Source organism: Chelmon rostratus, chromosome 7 (genome assembly GCF_017976325.1).
Source record: "Chelmon rostratus isolate fCheRos1 chromosome 7, fCheRos1.pri, whole genome shotgun sequence".
Taxonomy (NCBI): domain Eukaryota; kingdom Metazoa; phylum Chordata; class Actinopteri; order Chaetodontiformes; family Chaetodontidae; genus Chelmon; species Chelmon rostratus.
The window spans coordinates 11,882,491-11,908,835 of record NC_055664.1 but is presented as its reverse complement, the minus strand read 5'-3'; the positions used below and the strand labels follow the sequence as shown (position 1 = coordinate 11,908,835).

General features: G+C 41.5%; 4 protein-coding genes across 6 annotated transcripts in view; 2 read left to right on the top strand and 2 right to left on the bottom strand.

Annotated features, from left to right (window-relative positions):
- Positions 1 to 931: 931 nt before the first annotated feature.
- mrpl44 (mitochondrial ribosomal protein L44) lies at positions 932 to 3,232 on the bottom strand. The gene is made up of 4 exons (XM_041941247.1): positions 3,045 to 3,232; positions 2,019 to 2,487; positions 1,693 to 1,871; positions 932 to 1,510 (listed from the first exon to the last, which is right to left on the bottom strand). Exons 1-4 carry the CDS (start codon positions 3,218 to 3,220, stop codon positions 1,336 to 1,338), a joined length of 999 nt encoding a protein of 332 aa, XP_041797181.1. The 5' UTR covers positions 3,221 to 3,232; the 3' UTR covers positions 932 to 1,335.
- Positions 3,233 to 3,485: 253 nt separating this feature from the next.
- dnaaf1 (dynein axonemal assembly factor 1) lies at positions 3,486 to 5,468 on the top strand. The gene is made up of 2 exons (XM_041941389.1): positions 3,486 to 4,452; positions 4,537 to 5,468. Exons 1-2 carry the CDS (start codon positions 3,486 to 3,488, stop codon positions 5,466 to 5,468), a joined length of 1,899 nt encoding a protein of 632 aa, XP_041797323.1.
- Positions 5,469 to 5,991: 523 nt separating this feature from the next.
- mffa (mitochondrial fission factor a) lies at positions 5,992 to 10,989 on the bottom strand. Of its 3 annotated transcripts, XM_041940443.1 has the most exons (8): positions 10,814 to 10,989; positions 9,943 to 10,160; positions 9,381 to 9,550; positions 9,165 to 9,256; positions 8,020 to 8,184; positions 6,981 to 7,037; positions 6,672 to 6,756; positions 5,992 to 6,582 (listed from the first exon to the last, which is right to left on the bottom strand). In XM_041940443.1, the coding sequence occupies exons 2-8, from the start codon at positions 10,154 to 10,156 to the stop codon at positions 6,451 to 6,453; spliced, it is 915 nt and encodes a 304-aa protein (XP_041796377.1). In that variant the 5' UTR covers positions 10,157 to 10,160; positions 10,814 to 10,989; the 3' UTR covers positions 5,992 to 6,450. The 3 variants fall into 3 exon arrangements, with proteins under 3 accessions (XP_041796377.1, XP_041796378.1, XP_041796379.1); XM_041940444.1 differs by lacking the exon at positions 8,020 to 8,184; XM_041940445.1 differs by lacking the exons at positions 6,981 to 7,037; positions 8,020 to 8,184.
- A 1,043-nt stretch (positions 10,990 to 12,032) lies between these two features.
- megf6 (multiple EGF like domains 6) overlaps positions 12,033 to 26,345 on the top strand; it is a 54,272-nt gene continuing 39,959 nt past the window's right edge. The window contains exons 1-4 of the mRNA XM_041940177.1: positions 12,033 to 12,134; positions 13,088 to 13,222; positions 13,663 to 13,772; positions 13,929 to 14,033. Of these exons, the coding sequence (XP_041796111.1) occupies positions 12,058 to 12,134; positions 13,088 to 13,222; positions 13,663 to 13,772; positions 13,929 to 14,033 (427 nt within the window). The 5' untranslated portion in view covers positions 12,033 to 12,057. The remainder of the gene's footprint in view (positions 12,135 to 13,087; positions 13,223 to 13,662; positions 13,773 to 13,928; positions 14,034 to 26,345) is intronic.

Below are 26,345 nucleotides of genomic sequence, written 5' to 3'. Positions count from 1 at the left end.
CGTTACGTTCCAACATGTTTCCAGCAAATTCTGTCGGCGTCTGGTTTGTTGAGCCAGTTAAATCTAAAGCACCACTGTTACTACGTAGCGGTCTACAGCAGTATTGTTCCTGCGATGTCGTGTATGTGCTGCGTAATACGTAGATTTGACGAAATCTTAAGCATATTCTTGTGGTCATCAGTTGGTGTACGTGCGTTTATCTGTGGTTATCCGATAATGACGTTGTAAGGCAAACATTACTGCACATGAAGAGTGCACGTGTTTACTTGTACGAGGAATTTCCCGTGTAAAATAGCGGATTGCATACCCTGATTCCGACGTTTGGATAAGGACATAACTATCTTGTCTCTTACGTGAGATCTCTTTGGTTGTACTCATGACAGTGCACAGGCCGTCACTGGTCTTTCTTTAACACATCAGCGCCACTATGCGGATTGCCATTGTTACTGCAAAACTATCAAGGTGCAGTCCAAATGATATTGATTTGTGGCGTTGTTTCCTTATAATTCTTGACTAAAGAATGAGGGCTCGTCAGGTTAGCCATCTGCAGAGTCCAGTTATAAGAAAAACCCATAGAAATTCTGTCTCTGTGCTCCACACTTGTAATATCTACAGGTGGATAAGCGTCTCAATTATGGCTTGGGCAGGTGGGGAACATGAACCATTTCCAGGCCCTAGACTTTAAGTCAGTCACTTAATTGGGCTCCATGCAGATGTGTAAAAGATATTCGACAGTACACATTTAAACAAATGAATTATTTAGAATTCTGAATTAGAATTCTTCAAATCCTCAAGCAGTAACCTCCAAATCAAACACAAGTGATGTAGAATGTTAGAAAAAAAATCTATATATCAAGTTAATATCAACACATTCATCTGTCATAAGAGCATACACACTAGTATCCCAAAAAACAAACAAACAAAAAAAATGTCATGATGTACACATACTTATTACTTTTATTGCAGATGAATAACATATAACAGAATACCAAGTAAACCAAATGGCAGTTGTATTATTTACAAGGGCAACCAGATATGAGGGCTATTTTGTGCCATGGACTACTGAACCTATGGGTTATTAGCCAAAGTAAGCTATGGAAAGGATTTAATTTCTGTTAGTCACCACTGTCACATTTTCTATTCGAACACAACCAGGCTAATTTTTCTCTCCTTTGTTCGGGGGAACTGATGTTTCAATACCCAACAGAAACAATCCTGACACTGACCAGTGCTGGATTAATGTTTAATAGGGTAGACGGTGACTTTATTTTCCCTTACTTTCTCTAAATACCTTGTAGCACATCTGTAGTCCACGGCATACGAGCTGTCTCTTCATCAATTGTTGCTGACTGACTGAATTAATGGCTGCTGATGCTGTTGTGGTGGAGAGAAGTCAAAGGGTCTGTGGTTCTCAGTGTAGCCGTAGAGTTTCCGGAGGGCCACACGAGCGGCCTCTTCCTCGGCTGCTACAAGTGTCTCTCCTGGCCCCTGAGCCAGAAGCTTCTTGTCGCTGAATCAACAAACACAAAAAGTAAGTAAAATAAGAAGATTATAAGTCTATTATGAATGATCTGAATCTCACTCAAACCTTAAAGAGTGTAACTTGTCAGCTCTAACTCCAATCTTTTTTTGTCTTTTTTTCCCAGTAAATCCTCATTTGCTCTGGGTTACCATCCACAATAGCATACATACCTGTATAAGCCGACAAAGTACAGTGGCAGGACGGTGCTGGCTCCAGCAGACCTGATGAGGCGAGGCTCTGGCAGACAAACGTTTCTTTTGGTAAGCTCCTCCATCAGTAATCCCATGGGGTTGACAACTGTCCACATATCAAACAGGTCCTTCCCTATCAGCTGGGTAACCAAGAAATCCTATAGAGAGGGGTGAAGGTGGAGGTAGGGGACAAGAAAAAAAAAAGTCATACAAAACAGCCAACTGAAGAGCCTTGAGGTGGACAAACTATGGGTTATTTACACAAAATATTGAGTGCCCATGATACTCTGCAGCAAGCCTCTTACCCTGAGGAAAAATCCGGTTTGTGGTCCTCCACTGCTTTCCTGTAGAGCTCCAATCACTGCCATGAATGTAGAATGAAGTACATCATCAGGAACAGGGCAATCTGCACTCATGGTTAGGTCTTCAATGCCGAGGTTTTTTGCCACATGGGCCACAAGAGCTGAACTGGTAAGGTGCCCTACGATACTCTCCACCCCCTCACTTGGGAGGCTTGGGAAGCTGGCCCTGCACCAGTCAGTCAGGAAGCTTTTGGTGAAGCCTGCTCCATTTTTACTCAGGTGAACGTTATCTTTCAGAACAAGCGCAGTGGTCTCAGAGTCCAAACCTAACTCCCGTCTTCTCTCTTGCTCCGCCTGCAGGTAACAGGGATTGATGAAGGCTGTTTTCAGTAGGTCCATGGAGAAGTTCTCGTGGAGGCGGCTGCTGAAAGCCTGAACCTCAGCATGGTAATCCCAGTGAGGCTGCTGAGAGCTGAAACAAAGTCAAACGTGGAGTTAAACTCTGAGTCCTGATTTCTTCTATGACAAGATTCCAAGCTGGGTCTTACATACTTGTTACAAAGAAAAGGTTATGACTTCAGACCAGTGCAGTTGGGGGTTATGCAAGAAAAAAAAAAAGTATAATACTGTGTTTGAGTCTTACTAACTAGTTAACACTTTTTGTACCAGCAGGAGAAAAGTGTATTTCAGGATCACTACAAGACAATGCTGTTCAAAAGTTACCATTAATACAAAATTCTTGGTAAAATGAGAGAGAAACTGGGGCTGGTGAAGGGGCAGACTTTCCTCCACCAGTGCGAAGGAACCATGATTGCTAGCTATGCCCCTGGATTCACATTATAAACTGTGGAAATGGTATCAACAAAGACACTGCTGAACAAGTCTGCATTAAGAAAATGTGTAATGTGATTACACCATTTATTTAACAAGCCTGCTCAGTCGGCAAAAAATGAATAAACAGACACTGACTTATTAATGGCCTTGAGGTGCTCTCTAGTGAATTCTGGCGTTAGCTAACGTTAGCCTCACCGTGGCTTCGGTGGTGGAGGTCCTTCTAGTTTCAACTTCTTTGCCATGAGGGATGTGTATGCTTTCATCCATCGCTTTTTCCCTCTAACCTGTGCTAATGATATGTTTCTGCAAAGCCGCTGACAATGAATCCCTAACGTTAGCGCACCACGATTCAGTATGTAGCCTGACGCCATGACGATCACTGACAGCGGAGTGCAACCGCGAAAACTGTCCGACACGGAACAAGAAACTACATCCGGCCTGCCAGCCTGGTCCTAACGTTATGACCAAGCGTTACCATGGAAACAAACACAAACGTTAGCTAACGTTAGCAAACAGTGCATAGTGGTGAGTGAAACTTGCGTGACTATACATTCTAAAAACCGCTAGATTACATATACAAACTAAATTTAGATTATTTCGATTTCGCCTGCTTGCTCATTTTATACATTTTTGGCGATGGCCACTGCTGAAGTGCAGGACATGATGGGAGGTGAAGTGCTAGCGACTCAAATTGACCGTGGAAATGCCGAAATAACTTCTAGCAAAGATGGAGTGGATGCCATGATAAAGGATGACGCTCAAGAAAACGAAGAAAATAACAAAATGCTGCAAGGCCTCCTTCAAGAGAAAGGGGAAAAATACTCAGGGCCACGAATGACCAAAACATTCCTGAAAGACCACTGTAAGCAGAACAAACTTTACTCAACACCTTGCCTGAATGACACATTGTATCTGCATTTCAAAGGTTTCTCCACCATCGAGAACTTGGAGGAGTACACAGGACTTAAGTGTCTCTGGCTGGAAAGCAACGGGCTTCAACGGATTGACAACCTGGATGCCCAGACTGATCTGCGCTGCTTGTTCCTTCAGCAGAACCTCATAAACAAGCTGGAAAACCTTGAACCTTTGAAAAAGCTCTGCACCCTGAATGTCTCCAACAACTACATCCACATCATAGAGCACATCTCCTGCCTTCCTGACCTGAGCACCCTGCAGATTGCCCATAACAAGCTGGAGACTGTCGGGGACATAGAGCATCTGAGTCAGTGTCTGGCAATCAGTGTGCTGGACATTTCTCACAACCTGTTATATGACCCTGAGATCCTCTCTGTACTTGAGGCCATGCCACAACTGCGAGTGCTAAATCTCATGGGAAATGAAGTGGTGAAGAAAATCCCAAACTACAGGAAGACCATGATTGTACGCCTCAAGCAGCTCACCTTCCTTGATGATCGCCCTGTGTTCCCCAAAGACAGGGCATGTGCAGAGGCGTGGGCAGTGGGGGGGCTGGATGAGGAGCGTAAAGAGAGGGAGCAATGGGAAACACGAGAGAGGAGGAAAATTCAGGACAGCTTGGATGGCATGGTGATGATTCGAAAGAAAGCCCAAGAGAGACGACACCTTCGAGAGCTACAGGAGAAAGGTAAAATGATCAGCTTTGATCACTACTCCAAATGTGGCAAATGTGGATTTGCATGTTTAAACTGTGTAATCTGTTTCATTTCAGGGGAGACTGAGACTTCCGCCACTCCAGAGACTCCTTGTGAGGAAAACGACACCCAGAACTTGACTTCGTCACAAGGAGAGAAGATCCAAGCCTTTGTGCAGGACAGCCTGGATGCCCATGAAGAGTTCTTGCAGAGTCAGTCAACACAGAGGCCCCAAGAACATCAGCTGAACAGTGGACATCTAGAAGCAGAGCAGCCAGGTGAAGGGTCACAGGTAGAGCTATTAGAAAAAGATGACCAGGACAAATCACACATAAAGCAACCTGTGACGGAAGAGAAAGAAGGGGTGGATCCAGGGGACTCACCACAAGAGCAAGAAAGTACTGCAGGAAAGATGTTAGAGACAGAAAAAGTAGAAGATAACAAACAACAACAAAAGTCATGTGGAATGTGGTTCATGAAAGATGGAGCAGGGAGAGAGCAGGCACACACGAGTGAGAGGTTTGAAAAGAAACAGTCTTCTCTAGTGAGGGCAGTTCCTCCTGAAGCAGACAAGGTTGGACCAGCACATGGTCCCGGACCACTGGTCACAGAGCTGGAGGATGCAGGGCAGCTGGAAACCATTCACCTTCCACCACATCGCCCACTGTTTATTGACGATCTGCCTGATCTGGAGGATGTGGACACAGACGACCTCACGGTGACATTCTCCTCTCAGCAAGCGTTCAAACCAAAAATAGAGGTCATGCCTGGAGGCACCGATCAGGATGAACCAATTTGGAATCGCAGTGAGGGCAATTCCATCTTTCGTCCATATAAAAATTCACTGGTCACAATGAATGGCTGTGACAATTCAACTGGGCTCTCCAACTCGTCTTCATCACTGGTGTGTCCACTGGATGGGGAGCCACTCCGCTCTGAACCAGCAGGAAAGTCCAAAACAATCCAAACCTCCTCTCCTCCATGCTGCCTGATTGAGGAGCTGGAATGATGCTTTCAAGGTTTGGAGCATTTCTTTCATGGCCTATTAAAGTTATGAACTATATGTTCTCACAGGACTCAAAATTACTTCAAATTATATAGGTATTAATGCTGCCGGGCAGTAGACTGGCTATCTGAGAGTATGAAAAGCCCAGGGCACAGCCTTAATTAAAAAAAAAAAAAAATGTTGTAACAATGTGACAATAAACAATAAATCTTTCTAAATCTGGCCAGTTTGCTTTTCTTTTTTCCTGTCGTGGCAATAATAGCTGCATACCTTCATATTAGAATAACACAAAATTTGTTAATGGCTAGATTATCAACTGCAAACTAACTGCACTGGCTTTCAGGCAGTTTTCAGTGCATCTGAAGAAAAATGCATTAACATACAATAATATTCACTGATGAAAAATGAAACATCAGTGTTAAGCAGAAATTGTGTTTAGAAAATGGCAAAGGCAAATGTGCGAGACATGTCCCCTCTTTACAAAACTTCACTTTATACATCAAGAAAAGTACAACGCATCCTTTGTATGGTTTTATTAAATTGTATTACATCTCCCAGTTCAAGTCACACATTACTCTCTCAGCAATAAATATTCAACATGTTACATCTCTACACTGCAGCTCCATTTACCTATTTTGGTAAACTATGCTATACTGTGTCTCTGAATGAGTTCTTCCCAAAGTTCTGAGTGACATGGACTAATATTTACAACAAGTCATGCTTAGCATCGAGCAAGAAGATTTGTAATAAAAACAAAACATATGATAACATGAGACAGGATGAAATAAGAGTAAAAAAATAAAACTGTACATGTCTTAAATAAACAAAATCAATATGATCAGCCCTGTAGGCAACAGGCCTTGTACACATGTGCCAAGGTCTTCCTCACACAGGGACTGAGTGCAGCGAGAAGCTAACATTTGACACATAGAATAAGGGATAGTGAGTTCTTCTGTCATGGTCATGGCAGAAACACAGGCAGGCTCTAACGTCGCAACCACACCCAGGTGTTGACGAGCCAGAACGCTACAGTGACCGAGTACAGGATCATCTCTCGCCTTGCTCGCTCCTTGTTCTCCTCCTCCAAATGTTGGAGTCTCCGGTTCAACTTGATAAGCTGGAGATAAAAAGCTTTCTCAGTCACAGCCATTTTGCTATTAGCTTGCGTGCCACAAAATGGAAAGAGTACATTTATTAAGAACTGACCTGACGGCGAAGTGTTGTTGCATCCACCACGGTCATGTCATCAGGCCCCCCGTCCAGTGTGGCTTCGTATGTTGACAATGCAAGCCTGGAAAAGAGAGCAGTCACCCTGAGAATTACATAATTCATCCAAAGAGTCCATAATTTAATACATTTTAGCTATAATGCGCGTTAGCAATAGCAACACCATTTGAATAGATGACTTTTCAGCCAGGACCTAATCTTATTTCTTGGCCCGAAATGGGAATGGAAGGTAGGACAGGATGAGGAAAAGGACAAAGGATAAGAATGAAGATAGCCAGGTGAAGTTACCTGGATTCATGCAGGGGGTTGGAGCTTGAAGCCGACCCCCCTCGCAGTGATGGTTTGCTACAGAGGTAGGGAAAGACAGGGTTGGGAGAAGGGAAAAATAAGAGAGATAGAGCAACATACACATGGTCAGTGTTGCATACATGCACACACCTCGCATGTCTTTTGCATAACTACACTTTTTGTGTCGACCCCAACAGGCTAATCTGTCTCTAGCTTACTGAGCACACAAGTGCTCTTAACAGACTTCTTGTCATTATCGTTCTAAAACAGATTTTTGGAAACCTTCGCCCAGCCAGACGTGACAGTTTCGTCAGAGTGTATGAATACACACTGGTATATTCAAAGGCCTTTCTTCACGTTTCACCTTATGCATTCCTCAGGAAGGGCACACAGTGAAATGATTGATCCACAAAACCCTGAAGAAGGCGTGAGCTGAATTGTGGATGTGAGTACTGTAAAGTTCTTTCACCTCAAATATGGAGCCTTTAAAATAGATTCATACACTTTGCAAACTGTCAGCTTGAGTATAGCTTTTAGTGATACAACAAACAAATTTCCAGAAGTGAAATCTAAATTTAAAATGGTTGACAAGGCCGAGTGCAACTTAAACAAGTGGGCCAGCACCCATCACCAGCTTCACCTGAACAGCCCCTACTAGACTGAAATATGTCTACCAGCAAAGGATCAAACTCTTTACAAGTGCAACAGATTGGAAAGACACACTCCGCAAAATGGCTACATTTTACACGTAGATTAATACATGCTACATTAATATCGTTACTGAATGTTACCAATAGTCAGTTAGAAAATGTTAATGTTAATGCTTGAGCCTACCACACACTACCAACATAATGTCACTATGGGCCAAACATTTTAGAAACATCACTCCTTTCACCTACAAACAGGGTGCTAAGAAGCAGAAATCAAAGTACTGATGCAGTCTGTATTGTCCTCTCTGACCATTGTCTAGAAAGCCAATTTTTTTCTTTTATTTTTTTTTAAGGCAAAAAAAAAAATGGCCGGATGATTGGGAGGTCACCTGCGAGGGTTCTCATCCAAGACCTCCAGGACTTGCTGGTAAGCTCGACGTGTAGTGGACTGGATGAAAGATAGAACACCGCTAGCGCTGTACAGGTTGTGTTCTTCCTCAGTCACGGTGAGAGGGGGGCAAGGGTGGACAGTGGCTGGGGGGGACGGGGTCGCACTGTTCAGTGGCCACCATTAAGAGCAACCAATTCATGGGAAAAGGAAGAAAAAGACAAAAGAGGAAAGGAAGGAGGAAGGAGAGGGAGAGAAATAAGGAAAAGAACCGTCCTCATCTTTACTGTCTTTGTGAAAAAGGCAACTGAGTGAAATAAAGCAATGTTGCACTAGGTAGAGATTTAACCTGCACCCAACAAAAAACTGAAACAGAAGAGGAGATGTGAAGTAAAGGAACTGGCAAGCAAATGAATCCAGTGTTGATTAGATTACTCCAGACAGACCACCGTCTTGTTCACTGTTCCAGCAACACAACAGGTGAGGACTTTATGAATAGTAACAGGAGGTCATATGGAGTCGTTTTGAGGAAAGTGATCAGGACACAAAGTATTTTTGGCTACAGAATTATAAAAACTGTAAATATGTGTAAATACCTTTTCCCAATCTGATATTTATAGTTGTCCTAAAAATAGTACATAAAAAGTCAATTTGCAGAGCACACATAACATAAGTAGGCCTACATTCAAATAAGTAGGTATGCCTGAGATCTGAATAGGATTTTAAATGTTTTGCCTGCATCACAATTTTCCTTTAATGTCCTATCGTAAGTATGGTCTTTACATGAGTTTATATACACTAAATAGCAATATTTTTCAGACTTTGTCCAGTAATCCTGCAATCATTAAACATTTTAGGATCTGGAAATGATCAAATCAAAAGTGATTAGTGCATCAAATGCTTGAAATCATGGTGTTAATGGATTAGTGTCAGCGACATAGTGAGCTGAATGCTGAAAAAAACACTTAAAGCAACAACAATCAAAAAACACTAACAATGCCAGTGACAACAGACACCCAACTACATCACAAAGACAAAGGGACAGAAAAAAAACAAAGTAAAAACTTAACATGCTAGTACATGCATACAGGAGATAAGACAAAGTTGGTACCAAGGTAAAGACGGCATATGCGGGACAGTACTCACGCGGAATCGTTGTGCATCAGTTGACTGTGATGACGAGCGGCTGCGTTCTCACTGGCTGAGCGTTCCCGTCGTAATCGTCCTTGGGGCCGCAACTACAAGGAAGAATGACAACTAGTTTGTTTAGGTAATGGTTTACTCTAAGGACATGATTTTAATCAGTGAGTAAAGTTAATACGGTGCCCTTAGTAATAGACAGTTTATTGCTTTATCACTTACCACCTCTTCACTCTCTGGAGCCGCCCGCTGCTCCTCTTCCAGAAAGTCCAGAGGCCGCTCATTGAGGGTGAGGACCCTGGGTGGAGTCTTCAGTGACAGGGTTTCTAGTGGTGTTGACTGGATTAGGTCAAGGTCTCTGGGTCTGGGGAACTGGGGGTCATTACTGTCTCCTGACGAAGGACGGTGCAAATTGAAGTTTTGAATGAGAGATTGGTGCATTTTCTACTACATTCAATTTAAACAATGTGCTTTCTTTTAAATGCGTATGTTAAATAATTATGTCTATATTCGCCTGTACTGGAGTCAACCAACATGTTAATGTGCCTATAGATGTTTCTTCACATTTTCAATCTTTGATAACTGACATGATACTAATGCTGATTATTAAATGGAATGGACAAAGTCCTGAGTCACTGATAGAGGCATATCTATTATGTGTCAATGGCAATAAGAAAGCCTCGTAGTTGCAGTCATCTGATAGGCAGCAATGACAGGCTTACATGTTGAACAGTTCAGAAAATACAACCTCCTAAACGGACAAAATATTTAACGACATGCTGACCTGCAATCACAATTCTTTCCGGGACTTGCATCATGACACCCTGGGGGACATCCTGAGATCCAACACTGTGGTTGTCGCGGGCTTGAGGAGCCACTTTGAGCATCTCAGGGATGCGCATCCTCTGGCTGATCCCTTCGGTGTACTCCAGCTCATACTGGATACGGTTCATCTCCGCCATCTCTGCCGTGGGGGAAGGGAATGCTGCTCCGTTCATCTGGCTGTGTGGAATGATTTGTTCAGCAGCACAGAGGTTATTGTTAGTAACAAAAGGGTCACTCAGGTCAGAAAGCATGCCAATATGAGAGATTCGTGTGTTCTGATTTTCACTCTTGTTGGGCTTATTGAGCCTGACATGCTGCAGAACCTACTGGCACATCGTAATAAACCGCAGATACCACACATACATAACAAAACAAGAATCTCTTCAATGATCCCTTCAGAAAACATTGGTTCCGCTGATGAGCTGTAGGCAGGAATTAGAGATGGAAAATCGCTCGTGATAATATCATATGACGGTAAGTCTTCTGACTTTGCAGACGGAGACAAAGGCAGGCTACATTACCAGAGTTAGACTGTATCAGATAAGAGCTGCTACTGCTGCTCGCATTACCGGATGTGAATTTTCTTTAAAATGAATGCTAAGATAATGCTAATATCAACAATGATAAAACTATAGAAGCGAATGCAGCAGCTCCTTATTTGATTACTTTTTACATTCAACAATATTTGCAGGAATTGGTCAACTGCTACGGTTTACTTCGTTGTTTTAAGTAACTGTTAACAAAATCCTGAAGCTAACGTTAGTTTTGGCCAGACAGCTTGACAGCACATTAGCGCCATTTCAAGCTAGCGCGTCAGTTTGGTGACTTACCGTTTGGTTTGTCGCTAAGGATAGCTACTCCTCCGAAGAATAATTTATTTCTGAACTCCTCAAGGAAATCAAAACTTCTATATATACTCCGAATGGTACAGTTAAGTGTGGATGTTAGAGATTATGTCGCTCTCAGGCATCCCCTTCTGTTGATCCGAGAGAGGAACTTCCTCTCTTCTTCCTCTGTCTGTACTACAAACAGGAAGTACCAAGCCGAGAGGAAGTGACGTCATTTGCACCAGGCGCTGAAATTAAACGTAGAAGCGTGAGACTGATGTTTTTCATTTGATTGTCAGGTTTAATTATTTTTTGGTTGTACAAACACAACAAGGAACCATTTATGATAACAATAAATCTAATTATCTTTAAATATATAGATCACAAAAATATAAAGTCATCACAGTACTTGAAATACATATTTGCATATTTCACTGGTTGGCTTTATTTTTATATTTCACCCCTCATATTGTGTATATAACACTAGTTTTTATTGTTACTTATTTGTACGATGTATCTCTTTTTTGTACTTCCCTTCGCTGCTGTGACACTCAATTTCACTAAATGGGATCAATAAAGCTGATCTCAATCTAATACTTAATGCTAGACATATATCATGCAGAACATCATCATACAAATCACGCACGTTGAATGTTTATTGCATTTATACATATACAATAAAACATGCATGCAATAAAATAATGTCCTAGTCGGTCCTCAGATCTGATTTGTCAGTGTGGTAGCGCCTGTTGGATAGCATTATAGTATAAGCTGTCTTTTATTTTCATAATACTTAATCGACTTTTATTTTGCATTAACAAGGGGGGCAGAATTTCTCAGTAAGATATGTCTTTAAGAAAACTTTTGATATAACGGAGCATTTTGTCACATCATGTTGCCTGTATACTAAAGAGACAATGTAAAAACTCGTCTCTGAGTTCCAATAGGAGTGAATGCACAGGTCAATGTCGCGGGGGGTTTTGGGAGGTGGCCCCCGTAGTGACTGTGGGTGGTGCGTTAAGTAGGAGCCATTCAAAAGCTGCGATTGACATGAGATGAGTCGCTTCTCTGCTGAACCAGTGAACGGGAAATCGCGTCTGGATCTCGGGAAATATCAATGCAAGGCGAACATCAACATGTCACAAGGCGGACTTCCATAAATGCCAGGATGCTCTTCATTTGATGGACGCAGGGACTACGCCGATTGAGCACTTCTCTCCCTGTCTGTAGCCCAACTGGCTGAAATTATGTTCGCAGGTATTTTATGTGTGATGTTATTCACCACCATGCACATCGCGTCACCTTTGGAGCTGCAACTTGGCATGTAAGTGACGTGTTGTAATTTAAATCGTTTCCACTGTTTTTAATATGCACTTAGGCTGTTAGATTTTATTGAATAACAACGTGAATGAGGCAGTTTGCATTTACAGGAGCAACGTGTCATAGTGCACATTAAAAAAATGGGAAAGGGCAGTTACTTACATAATCAAAGTTTTACAAAATAATTGAACTTTTGCTTTTGTCTGTCGTTGTCTTACTTTATAGTTCACTCTGTCCAGTTTCCACTAGGAGTCGCTCTTTCAGGTCCCCTATTGGGCTGGATATGTGTTTATGGCACTATGCTGTAACGTGCGTCGGCCTAATAGCCTCTGGTTATACTCTGCCAGAGGTTTTCCGAACTTAAATAGACTGTCCTGGACACGATTGAAGGAATCGTTTTCATTACCGGAGAAGCCGAATACTTCCTGTAATTAACTGCAGGCTGCTCTGTATTGAAGCCAGATGGTTCATTGAGGACACCTTTAGATAATTTAGGATACCTGCACTGACAACAGGCTACTTTTGAGTGCTGTACAGTAGAAACCTCTGTGCTGTTTAAGGAACATGCATGCACCAGTGCATGCACGCACATGAACATGCAAAGAATTCTGGGGGTGGGGGGTTAATTTTCTGTTGTTTATTGCCTGTTGTAGACAGTGTCCAAACCATGGACCGCTTTTTTCTTAATCAAACATATTGCACCAATCAGAATGCTGTATACTTGTTTGACAGTATGTGTGATAAGACATTCATGCAACTGAACATGTGTAGAACATGTCTGTTGGAATACATATATTGGCTCTGCAGCAGGCTTAGACCACCATGGGAAAATCAGTCATCTACCTACATCAGCATACTATATGGAGCAATAAAAATGAAGTACCAAAAGTCATTATAACAGTGTATATGTATATATCTGTCCATCTCTCTCTGGTTTTGTGTTTTTTCTATGCACAGGCCAAATGTTTGTACTGACCAGGAGATGTCCATGTTGGGGGGCCGTCAGCCTTGTGTCCAGGCTTTTACCCGCATGGTTAAAGTGTGGAAACAGGGCTGCACCAGCCATAGATGGTGTATGGGCTACGAGAGAAGGTAAGAGCGAAAATACTTTCACAACACACATACACACACTTTATTATTGCCCATTACTATTCTATCAAGACATCTCATCCATAAGCAAAGCTGCAGTATTAAGTCATGATGGAATGTTTTACACATTGACCCACTGCTGATTCACCTTCATCTAAATAAGAGACACTGCAGCTCTGAACATGCAAAGCATTCTGAAAATAATCCATAACACCATTCATACAATCAAGATCATTCTGAGCTGTATGGTGTGAGTTCTCAATATTTGTAAACATTTGAATTAAACAGATGCCTATTTTATGTTATAGTGAGCTGAGATAATACAGATTGTATTCTTTACAAACCATATTATCTTCACAGACATATTAATAATATGTATAAACCTGAAATGGAACTTCCAGAAAATCCTACTATGTGATTATAACAAAATTTCTCCTCCTCAGGACAGCATACTACACAGCATACAGACAGGTGTACAGTATGGATTTACACACAGTCTATAAGTGCTGCCCTGGCTGGACTCGGATTGGTGAAGAGATGGGCTGTCTGCATAGTGAGTAATAGCATGTTACATACATATGTATCACACAGGGCTAGTTTTGATATTGCTATGATACTGTTATATATATCAATTTGATATTTAGACAATAATGAAACTGCAAAATGTCAATTATATCACCGTCTTTTATATAATATGTGGTATGTGCAGGGCTGTGTGGTGCCAGTACATGTTTCAATGGAGGCCAATGTGCAGAGACTGGGGACCAGATATGTCAATGTCCACTGGGCTTCAAAGGGACAAGATGCCAATATGGTGAGTTTTCCTTCCTTTCTTCTTTGTTTAGAAACCTACATACACAGTTCCATTGAATTGCAGCAGTTCATATACAGCAATAAGCTGAGTGCAAGTTTGCGGGCCAACAAACTGACTTACATCTTCAGAGGACATGTTGTTAAGGCTTTAACAGGCCCAGGTCAGACCTTATGCTTTCACTTTGCACAACCAGAATGAGCCTGTAGTGGAGCTGTGATTGGATGAGGCTGCTCTGTGGGAGTCTCTGGGTAGTTAAAGGTAGAAGAAGCGCTTTCCCAGTGAGGACTGGTTTTCTTTGAAGGGTTGAGCCTGGGGGGCTGTGGCGAACCCAGCTGAGCCTCCACTCCATAAAAACTCCATGTTAATAAGGGTACAGTTCTGGTTTCATAGGGTTAAGCGAGAAAAAGCCAAAAAACAAATTTCGTCACATGTGACAATAGTGCATTTTAGGAAAAGTATTTAAACATTTCTTTGATACATTTGAATCATTTTTTGTTGTGACAAACACCTTAAATGAATGGTTCAAAAATGTGGGAAAAGGGAAACACGCTTATTTACTTTTGGGTGGAGATTACATGAGAAGATCAATATTGCTGTCATATCTGTGGGGTATATATGAAGTAGCCAGCAGCTGGTTAGTTTAGCTTAGCATAAAGACTGAAAGTAGGTGGATTTTATTACCTTTGGACAGATAACTGGCTCCTGACTGTAGTAACTGTTGTAATTACAGTGCATAAAGTGGTAACAATGTATGAACTATTCCTTTAACATACATTTAACCAGATAGTATTACTTACTAAATTGTACATAAATGCTCGAGAGCTTACGAAGTAGAGAAAAATTAACAAAAAGATCTGTGTTGAAGAATTTGAGAACATTATCGAGGACAGAGACAACAGGACACAATGCTCCACTAACCTCAGGCAAATGCAAATGAACGGTGATCTGCAGAGAGGGAACCTGGGATCTGTCATCATTAAATGGTAAACACTTACAGGAAGCAGTAAACAAAACCTGATTGTCCCTCATGTCTCTGAGCATTGTCTTGTTACCATCAGCGTCTGTTCTGTCTACTGTCCAAACCCCTCCAGTCAACACACAAACAGGAGGATGGTTGTTAGTGTTCTGGAAGGGTCCCGCTGAGGCAGAATGGCGAACAGAGCACATTTGGGTCCCACCCCCCACATGCTTGCAAACACACAAACACACACAGACACATACTCTGCAGAGGTTTTCCTGTTTGATTCCTTGACTTTCCCAGGAGAAAGGCTCTGCCTGCCTGGGGCGTCTTCCTCTTGCTTAGACATTTCACAGGAACGTGTCGTTGTTTGTTAGAGGCAGCTCTCCAGTGCGTTTGTTTTGACGTGGGCTCTTTGGTTTTCACACATCGGAGTGACAGATTGGGAACAGATAGAGATATCAGGTCTCATCCGAATTCTTCTAGGTTTCTCTTTCTCCCTTGCACATCCTGTGCTCTGAACTCATCTTGCTCTTCTCTCTTTGTAAAACATTTTTCCTTCCCTCATCTCCCGAGACAGATTTATCCTCGCTCCTCTGCCAGAATCATTATACAGGCAGAGAGCCAGCCAAGCTCCTGTGCTCAGCCTGGATCCTTCACGAACCTCTGCTCAGTGCACAGCCATAAAAAAACAATAATCCTAGGTGTTCAGCTATTCTAGAGCATTTTAGCTGTATTGTCTCACCAAAAAAAAAAAAAAAACATCTGAATGGAAAAGAGGTATAAATATTATGTAAGACTAAACCTTGTGACAATGTCGTGTAGAGAATAGTAATAATAGTTTGTCTCTTAGCTGCTAAAACAATTATTGGATTATACAAAGCTTTCGGGAAATTTGGAAAACTCATCCATTAAATGATGAGAGCATAGATGTGAAAATCATCCCTGGTAGTTTGATCTGCTCGGTTTCTGTTAGCACACACACGTTGCATTCAGTTATAAGTGAGAATCTAAGAACTAGTAGTAGCACATATGTTTATTAAAATGGTATGGATAGGACTGGCTACCAAATACTTCGCAAAATACACATTCAGTATGATAGAAAACATCATACCGTTTTCAACTGTTGCATGTAGGAAGGAATCCACAAAGGGACGAGTTTTATTTCCATGTAAGGGAGAATGGTTGTGAGAGAAATGTTGACAGCTAAAACTCAGCGGAAAGCAGAAGAATGTGTATTTTTTTCACCTGAAGAAGGAATCCAAAATAAACCTGGCTACATCAGCAATTTTGTATTATACCAATCCGACAAATCTATTAATAATAATAAAAGATTGCTGTTAAAAGTTTGGTCTTATTACTTTAGTAGTTACCAGCATTATACAGAAAATGGAGCTCTGGAAGCCTTTCTCAAAAACCTTAATTCCTTGAAGGACAAATTTCACAGCAAGGTCAGGAAACTTGCTGTGTGTGTACAGTGAATCTCAGGCTGGTATTGCACATTCAAGCATAACATAATTACCAAGAGAGAGTGCGACTATAGCTCAGCCTGGATGTATGTATGTATGTGCACACTGAGCCACCGGGGTCTCACCAGGGAATCCTCTTCATTATGAGATTTGAGCTTTAGCATTCCACATTGACAGACTTACATTACTGTCCTGTATGTGAGTCATGCATGATGGAGAAAAAGCAGACACGGCAGAGAGAGGTAGGAATGTTGATCTCTGCAGATTTCTCTTGGAGTAATAACTTAAAGGCAACTGGACTCGATGTTTGGTCATGAAGATGTTTCACAAGGCCTCATCAGATTTATTAAATGGTGCTTCCTGCTTGTCCTTATCCTTGCCCATGTGCTCTTAATCCTACTGCATGTATTACCTGTAGTTTGTGGCATGTAGATGTTTGGCATCTCCTTCCATCTTTTCGGGCTGCTTGGCTTGATCGATTTTCTGGGTGTTGGTCCATGTGCCAATCAATCTGTGTTTCCATTTATTTATGCCGCACCTGTACTGAAGCCTGAGGCGGTGCACGTGAGCTGCAGTTTCATGGCATAGATGAATCAGTCTTTTCACATTTCCTGAAGAGAATTACTTTATTTCATTCAGTGTTATTGTATTGTATTTGAGTTTTTTTGATTTATCCCTGCAGGCAAGCGCAAGTCAAAGGCCAGTGCTCGTTCTTTCTCAGATGTTTTTGAGGCTTTTCCATATGTGTGTGTGTGTGTTTCAGTGTCAGGTGTGCTTGTGCATTTGTGTGTGTGTGTGTGTGTGTGTTGTTGCAAGCTAAAACTAAAGCAGCAATAATAGATTATTTAATTTTAATGATGGATCACATGACCACTCATATTTAAAGGAGGTTGCTCATAGTGAGAAACCCTCAAACTTTCACTTCACTCTGCAGTTTCCCTGAGCTCTATATAAGTTTGGTTTTCTGACCTGCAACTTCACTGTTTTGGTTCACTGTCACTGCTCTCATCAACCTCGTGTCCAGCCAAAAAGGTCTAAAAAACATAAAAAGCACTGCCTACGCAGCACCATATGACACACACAAAAGTTACTGAATAGTTGCTGAACATAGTCAGATTTTTCCCTCAGACGTTGGTGGAGACCAAAAACAGAGCTAAAAGGAGAGTAAATATTGGACTTACTTTGGGCAGGGGTAGAATGAATGATAATGATGCTCTGTAACTGCTGGATGTGTAAAGAGGCAACTGTTTGCTTACAAGTTCACCATATGAACTCAAAGGTGATGATATATCACTGTATTGTTTATGGCTTGTAGCCAAAAATATGTTGCTGCACATTTTTTTAGGTGGAAATGACGCTTGGAAAGCAAATAAGGAGATGAAACGAATCACTATGTGTATGGCAAATGATCGCTTACAACCACAATTAATGGGTTAGGTCTGAAGGTACTAGTTAAATCATAAGGATGAAGGGGAGGAGTTGCTGTGGAGGCGACACTTCAGCCTCGCCTTTCCAGCACAATTCACTCCAGCGACACTTCAGTAGAGGCAGAATATACCCTGGGAGCAGTGTTAAAGAGTAAAAAGTCTGGCTCTGGTAATAGTTCAAGCGAGAATCCGTGCCCCGCTCCTTCTCCCCTCTTTTCGCCACTCATCATGAATTGGCCTCTTGAACGTTACTCTCTTTGGTATTCCTGCCAAGTTGTGGTGGTAGAGCCCACTGTGTGTTGTGGGGGCGGATCGGCCACCTGCTTCCAATCTCTGATATGAGACAGAAGGCACCGTCTATGGAAATGTATGTCAGCCACTGACACCAAGGCCATGGTGTTGACAGTGTGAGGTAATAAACAGTCTGGACGCAGCCCAAGCATGTGCTGAGATGCTGGAGCCTGCTCTGTGATAGTTGTATTTACCCCTGCTCGTGAATGCCACTCTGTCTCACTCTATTAAGCTTTGGATTCGGCTTTGCTTTGGCTAAATTGGTGCACGGGTCTGCATGAAATTAAGAGAGCACAGGCACAAAACAGTGTGAGGACAGAAACCATCTGGTCCTCGCTAAAGCAGTCTGGCTGTTTTCAGAGCACTTTATAGAAGAGCGATTATTGACAGTGCCTAAGACTGGATCCTGTTTTACTGGAAGTTTAAGCTATATAATGAGACAGCTAACGACGTCAGCAGATATTAGGAATATCTGGAATAGCAATACGGGTGATTCAAAATGTGATGACACAGTATTACCTAGTAGGAAAATGTGATGAAAAACGAGATTTTACCTTTCCCTCTCATAGACCTCATAGACCCACCACCAAGTCCAAAACAGAATGTAGCTTTCAAGAAATGATCTTTACTAATAAAAGCGCTGTGGACAGTGTTATCACCGAGCCTTCACTCTGGGGACCTCTGCAGAAAGCTTTACAGTTGTTGCAGTCACAATGTAAATCACAGTTTTACACATGGGAATGGTTTTTCTTCACCTGAGTGTTTAATCTTGAGGACCTCGGACTGTCTCCCATTGGCTCAGTTCTAGCCTCAATCGCTGAGCTCATGTCTGGTTTCCTTCCTGATAAAACACACTTGTCTCTGTGTATGTCCATGTATGTAAACCTCTCAACATTTGTTGTATACTAAGTTGTGCTTCTTTGTTTGCTAATGAGAGTTTATTGATATTTTCTAGCATTTGTAGGAGGGCAGTTTTGGAGTATTTGGGCAAAAAATGACAATATATTTTTCTATTAGTTGAAATGTTGAGTGTATGTGCTTCTTAAAAGTTAGCTTCATTAAACTCAAAGTGTAATGGTTTTATTACAACTGCAGCAATATGTGACAGGATTGAAGTTTAAGGAAGGCTAAGATATGACTCAGGGTGACCACATGGGGAGTGAGTGGCTCCTTGTGCAGGCATATTAGCATTAAGAGGGAGGGGGGAAGGAGGTGGGTAAAACACTCGGGGAATAAGATGCTGACTCAGAGATCGAGGTTTAAAATCCACACTGCATTCCTCCTCATGGCCCTTCTATGCTCCTGTTCCTGTTCCTGTGAAGTATAAGCAGGTATTGTTTTTGTCATCTGCATTCATTACAGAGGCTCTGTTTGTGTGTCACCCTTGGAGGCGTCAGTGGAGATGGTGTTGCAAAAGCCTTTCTCCTCCATTTTCTCCAGCTGAAGTTGACTTGATGAATGGCAGTTGCTATTTGTAAGCTGTTGTGTCCGGTTTGAATGTAAAGCAAAAGCTTTTGAATGCAGCTCAGTAATATTTGTTTCTTTTCAAAAGTCTGGAAAATGGTGTGGTACTGTCCTCAGTCAGTATTGTATAGATCTGATGTTCTTTATTAATCCCCAGCCAATGTTTGATCCTCTCTCTTCCACTGCTTTCACATAGGCAGTGATATCATACATCCTGCATGCGACTCTATGTTGGACAGAGGGAAAAAATCTGCAATGTATTCATTTTACTGCTCTTGCACTGAACCTTAACCAGAGTGCCTGTGAAAGAATTTGTCTTTCAAAATGGAAAGAAGCTATATTTTCTTTCAGATTTCTGGAAGTAATTAAGCTCAAAGGTGCTGCAAAGTCAATAGTTCAAGGTGTGGTTGCACCAAAAACTTAACCGAGGAAAAATAAATAAGTCTAGGTTCATTTTCCTTAAAACTGTGGTGTTAAGTCTGATTAAGTTGTGAGAAACAGCGCGTGAAAGATGCTGTCTTAGTAGCTCCTGTGGTTGTTCTCACAGATTTAGGGAACAGTGATGTCTTTCACAGATCTGGCATCATTCTTCCACCTTAACTTAGCTACCATCCACAGAGTTTATCCTCTCTGAGTCTTTCCAGACAATTAGATCCTCTACGCAGCTCCAGGTCAATTATAAACATTTTGTTCTTCCTCAGTATTTTTTTGGCAGTGAGGCAAAAGGCCACATTTGTGAGACTGGTATAGTTCTACGCTAAATCATTGTCAGCACACGAGGTGACGACATAATCTTGTTAGCAATAACATTCATACACCAAACTCTCTTAGTCTTAACACTGTTTAATCCCGGATACTGGACCCTAATCTAAAGGTCCAGTTAACAGATTAAAGGGCTTGAATTGTGTCAAAAGTGTGCAGCAGACTGTGTTTTGAATTAACATATGATGGGAACCACATGCTTGTAATGACGGTAGGCCTCAGTGTTTGTTTTGGTCGTGTTTCAAAAATTTCTTTGACCAAAATTTAGTTGCTATAGCTGCTGTGGAGCTGAAGTTTTCGAGGTGTGGATGTCACGATGTTCTTTGTTTTCATAAAGAACTGCAGCACAGACCTCATGATTACCTCTGACAGGTTGGTCTTTGCTTTGGCTAGCAGCTCTCTCGTTCTGTTTATTAGAGGTTACTGAAAAGGTTCACTGAAAACTATATTAACAATGTAAGCCTTCAGAAATGAATAGAGAAGTTGGCTGGTCTGGTGTATTCTGAACTTAATCACTGAGAAATCAGTACTTTGCTCCCTAGACAGTTTCTTTGGATACCGAAAAGTGTACTTGAGCAAAAACATTCAAAGATATTACTTAGGCAATTATTTATGGTCATGATCAGCCATTGAAAACCAAGTTAAAAGCCACTACAGCTTCTGGCAGAACACATCAGACCTTCCAGTAATGGAGACACGCTTTACTGAACCACCAGAGCCCTCATTTAAGTGTTCACTTAAGAAACTGCAATAAGAAAAATCAGCGGTTACCGAAGCACCATAAAATGCTCGTCAAGTGTTTTCTCATTTATGTTATGATGATTATCTGCCATGTTGAAAAGGTAATTTAGAGTACACAGTTTTCCTCTAAGATTTAATAAGCAGGTGGTAAATGTACAATAACATATAGTTTTTTCCCCCTGTGCATTGTCAGCCACAGCTATTCTACTTTTAGTTTTATTATTGATCGTCTTGATGATAAGTCTTGAGACTAATCCACCACATGGTCAGGATGAGCAGGTCTATGATGGAAAAGGAGAGACCCTTAGAATGAGGAAACACTCTCCCAAAAACCATGTAATGGGGAAAAAATGGAAGAAACCTCATAAAGAGCAACAGAAGTGGGATCCCTTTCTCAGGAAAGTCAGACATGCAGTAGATGTCGTTTATGTAGAATAGAACATTAGTAAGGACCTGGATCCTGGAGGACATGACATAAAAGACGAAAGACTAGAGAAACACACAAGAGGCTCAAGGTAGAAACTTTGTGATCTCAGGTCTTGTGTGACTCTTCCTGTAGATAAACAGAGGCCTGACCAGAAAAACATTGAAACTAAGATGGCAGCATTCACTTGTCGTTTTGCTAATATTGCTTTCTTTAAGCCCCGCGTACCTCCCCTTCCTGTTTTCATTCCACAAGTCTGCCATTAACCGTGTGGATGTTGGGGTTATATGCCAAGAACCAGGCTTCAAGGTAGCTGGTCTGACAGACTGGGCAACGTGTGTGCTACATACTTAGCATAGCTATCAGAGGAAGAAGCTCATTAGGGCCCTAATGGCTGCCATATGTCTGGGAAATTCTCACACACTAAACGAGCATGCCCTCATCTCTCCAAATGCATCAAGGCACCATTGTTTACCAGGTTAATGCTGAGCGAGTCGGAGCTACTGGTCTGTGTGATTGACCATGTGCTTCCAACAGTAGCAGCGGAGTCCTCTCAGGTTAAGGGAGTTCGTCCTCCTTGGACTTGGGCTTGGCTGTGCCCACGTAGTGTCAGCATTAGGTTTGGGAAATAAGCTCCTGAAAGGGAGGACATTGGTATCGATCATCAAAGTGGGCAGGCTGGCATATTGCAATCTTCCCCACTTTTCTAAAACCAGCTGATAACGGCCTTTGAGCAAGGAAGCTGAAGAAGTTTTACTTTGTTTGAAGTTTGCCATCATTAGTCTATCTGGTAAAGTTTTAATCTGACTTATGATGAATAAGTGAATAGATATCTGACTTTTGAATCCACAGTGCAGCTGTTTGGCAGGAGAATAAGTGAATGAAGATGATGATTTTTCAGTATGAGCTCTTTCGTTTTTTGCTCTTTTTGGAATATGCTGAGTTTCCCTTTTTTGTTCTGTAGAAGGCTTTCATAGAGTTGAGCTAGCTTAGCCACTGTCAGTCATGTGAACATACAAACCTTATTGGACAGACATGAGCCTGTGTAGAAGGTGAATTTTATTTTCATTTTGGGGTGAAGAGGTACCTAAAGAATGCATCAGTGGAGCTGGTTAATGGTAAAATTTATGACAATGGCAAGTAGTATTGAAGTTGTGTAACTGTGTGCATGTGTACATGAATTTTTTGAATCGACTTAGATGTTGTTTCATGGATACCTTAATAGACATGAATTAAGTCTAGTCCAAGTTTAAAATCAATTTTCAATAGTAAGTTTTACAGAACAATCATTCCTAACACGAATTATGCTGTATCTATGTCTGTGAAATCAGAGGTTAGTTTTTTTTTTAATGAGATGCCAAGTAGTCCCATACCTGTTAAATGTAAGTCAGATAAATCTACAGCCACATCTCATCCTTCCTGTGGAACACATTTTCTATCTATTGGTGAAGCAAACAGGATGGCTTTTCCAGATGTAGTTCACAGGGGCCTTCATTGAGCTGTAAGGCAAAAAGGTAGACTTTAAGGGCGGGCATCCAAGTGTGTCCAGCTCAGGTCTACAATAATTTAAATCACCCTTATTTATCAGTTCATGAAGGTTACAGCTTGCTGTATTAATATCAGTATTCCATACTGAAGGAAATAAAATTGTGTGGTGATCATTGCAGTTCTGTTTAGGACTGATGTAAGTGGTGCATGTGAATCGGTTTACTGGCTAAGTGTGCAACCTGTATCCAATGGACTAAAACGTCTGCTTACAAAAACAGAACAGCACCCAGTGTTCATCATTCAAGTCATGTGTGTCATGCTGTGAGGATGCAAATTAAATTTTATTGATGCTATAAAAAAACGAAAAAGGAAAAATATGTGCACAGCGAGTGAAGAGACTGTGACTCGCTAAGATTGTCCAATCTGATTCCAACATAAACTATACAGTCAAAATCCTCATCATATTAGAGCAAAACATTCTGTGTTGAAGCGTGTGAGCCGCTGCAGTGAGGTGGTGGAAGCATGTGGTCCAAAATGTACAGGATTACTGATTCTTCACATAGAAGCTGCATGAGAAGACAGTGAGAAAGTTCCAACCGATAATAAAACACTTAAACTGTGACTGCACCATTAAACACTAGCTCCATGTTTCTTCACTCTGTTATTGTCTAACTTGTATTCTTCCTCTGTGTTGAAAGCCATGATTGATTATGTCCCTTTCTCAGGCTAGTTCCACTTTTGTCTCTTTATTTGCTACTGAGCTGATTGTTGAAGCTTACTTTCCTCTTTGTGACAGTTTCCTTAAAGCTCCTCAGCTCTCTATGAACAACCTTTGACCTTTGCTCTAGTGCACAGGATCTTGATGGATCCTTTCTTTCCTCTGTTTAAATGCTGTGTAAAGTAACCAGAAAGTGTGGCTAATTTAGAAACCTACGGTCCCTTAACGCTGTTAACTCCCTCCCAAAATATACCATGGGATAGAGCAGGGTTACAATGTTAGTTTTTTATATTTTGTTGTATGGGTAAAAGCACATGGGACTCTGTGAAGAGTTTAGAAGTGGTGAGACATTTTACTCAAAACCTTAAATATCAACCTTCCAATGGCGCAAGAACATAAGTCATGGGATCACCAAAATCATTAGGATGCAGCCGCTGTGCACCATGAATATCAAATAGTCAAATTGTACCAAATTTAATGGCAATCTATCAAATGGTTGTTGAGATTTAAAAAAAAAAAAGCCAAAAATGTCAAAAATGTCAGCCTGCTGATGGGGCTGAAGGAAAAATTAGGGATCACTACAGCCAGTAGAATTGATCCTCTGGGGACCATGAATATTTGTACTAAATGTTATGGTGATCCACCTAATAGTTTTAATTTCAGTGTAGACCAAAGTGATTGGACTGACTGGTTGACTGACATTGACCCCCATTCACATTAACATGAGTGACGGCACACTGAACTGAGAGCAGTGTATGATAATTAGATCCAAACCAAACACTCGTGACATCAAACCATGTGCGCGCCACTTAGTGCTCCAAAAAGATATAGAAACAAAACACACATTGCACACATTGCAGCGTCAGTGCGGCTGCAGCAAGGTAGTGTGAATAATGAATCATCTTAATAAACAATGAGTTGTTCAGATTGCAAATTAGAGTAGTGAATGCACCACTGGCTGTGATAAGGCCTAAAAAGGGAAAACTGATGGAGCAAAGGAAATGGGAGTGAGCCTTTCAGATCATCAGATGGAACGTCTCAGCGTTAAAATATTACAGCTCATGGTCAAACTGTAGTGATTTTACAGCTTTAGTAGCTCTGCTATAGTCCCTCTGATGTTCAAAAGAGCGGTCGAAGAATGTTTCCTGTTATGACAGTTCTCATTTATACCCCTTTGGTTTATTTGAAGTGTGGTTGTTGCAATATCAGATATCTGGTCTGCTTTTGGTAATGCTTCTTTTTTCGTTAAAAACTAAACCTGAAAAGTGTTTAAGAGATGAGCGATGCAGACTTTCCTTTTAAATAAGAATCGCCAGCCCAGCTGTGATAATAGACATAGACAAGTTCCTTTGTCAGTCGCAATCCTTCTCTGTGCGCATTTGTAACAATAGAAGTGTGGGAATAAAAAATGTAAAAATGTAGGAAATACAAGTCATTCCTGCTAGAGCCTTAAATTCCATCTACTATGGAAGAAACTATAAATCACTTCCGACCACTGAGGTCTGACATCTAAGCCTTGCACATTCATTGTGCTGCGCTGAGAGACCTGCCACGCCGCTGAGGCCTGCTGATTCCGTTATTGATCCTCACTTTCTTTGTCTAATGTTTTTAACACGAGGGGATCCGACACACGGTCGAAGGTTTGTTGATTTATTAAACGTTAAAGCACTTCAAATAGTTTTTTTGGGGAGGAAGAGCGCTGGTCCTTGGAGAAACTGGAAAAAGGAGTACTGTGCTGTGGAGGACAAGTAATGTCAATAACACCTAACGAGAGAAGCAGGAATCGGGACTCGGTGGCCGATGTTTGTCTGCCGAGAACGCAAAACATTCATGCAGCTGTCTGTTCTGTCTGTTCGCTGAAGGGAAACCATTATCACCACCATTCAACAGGAGAGCAGCACTTTCCATTTTGATTCTGAGCGATGAATGATCTCTATTAAGGGACGTGTACAAGTTAAAACGTCTGAAAGATTGAACAGTATTTTTCTAAGACAGAAATAAGACGGCGATAGAGTGTACTATGCTTTCACAGATGTATGGATGTGTTTCTAAATTGTATAAAAAAATGACTCCGTGTTGAGGTAAGTGGCATGTGTCATCCATCCTGTCAGTCCATTGGTCAGATGAAGGCTGATGACCCAGGTTTGTAGGTACGAGGCTCAGAAGCCACATGAGGCAGTCGGGACTGGTGAACATCAAGGAAACAGCTGCAGGTGTTTGGGTATCAGGGGACTTGGAGCTAAAGGGAGCACTGTGCCTCAGTTTAGGAGGATCACAGCACTTTACAGCATTTTTTAATAAACTGAATGTTGCTTATGTACCAAAGCAATACTGGATGATAAGTTTGTGTCTGTCAGCTTTCCATGTCGTCTTGGAACATATTGATATAAAGAGAATCATGAGGGTTTCCTTCAAAAACCTCAGCAATAAAAGGATCTTTTCTAAAGGAATGAAGATTGTGTTCGATGCATTAAGAAAAAGCCCCCTGACTCCCTTTTATAATACTATATTTTGTCTTTTGAGACCTTTTATTTTGGAGGATTAAAGGTCCCTCTATGACATCAGGCATG

Excerpts from the sequence above, each read along its gene's own strand:
- mffa (XM_041940443.1), bottom strand. The coding sequence starts at position 10,156 with ATGAACGGAGCAGCATTCCCTTCCCCCACGGCAGAGATGGCGGAGATG. Across the intron at positions 7,038-8,019 it reads TTGGATGAGAACCCTCGCAG|CAAACCATCACTGCGAGGGG; the intron begins GTGACCTCCCAA and ends CTACCTCTGTAG. Across the intron at positions 6,757-6,980 it reads AACCCCCTGCATGAATCCAG|GCTTGCATTGTCAACATACG; the intron begins GTAACTTCACCT and ends TCTCTTTTCCAG.
- mrpl44 (XM_041941247.1), bottom strand. The coding sequence starts at position 3,220 with ATGGCGTCAGGCTACATACTGAATCGTGGTGCGCTAACGTTAGGGATT. Across the intron at positions 1,872-2,018 it reads AAACCGGATTTTTCCTCAGG|GATTTCTTGGTTACCCAGCT; the intron begins GTAAGAGGCTTG and ends CCCTCTCTATAG. Across the intron at positions 1,511-1,692 it reads TACTTTGTCGGCTTATACAG|CGACAAGAAGCTTCTGGCTC; the intron begins GTATGTATGCTA and ends TTGTTGATTCAG.
- dnaaf1 (XM_041941389.1), top strand. The coding sequence starts at position 3,486 with ATGGCCACTGCTGAAGTGCAGGACATGATGGGAGGTGAAGTGCTAGCG. Across the intron at positions 4,453-4,536 it reads TCGAGAGCTACAGGAGAAAG|GGGAGACTGAGACTTCCGCC; the intron begins GTAAAATGATCA and ends GTTTCATTTCAG.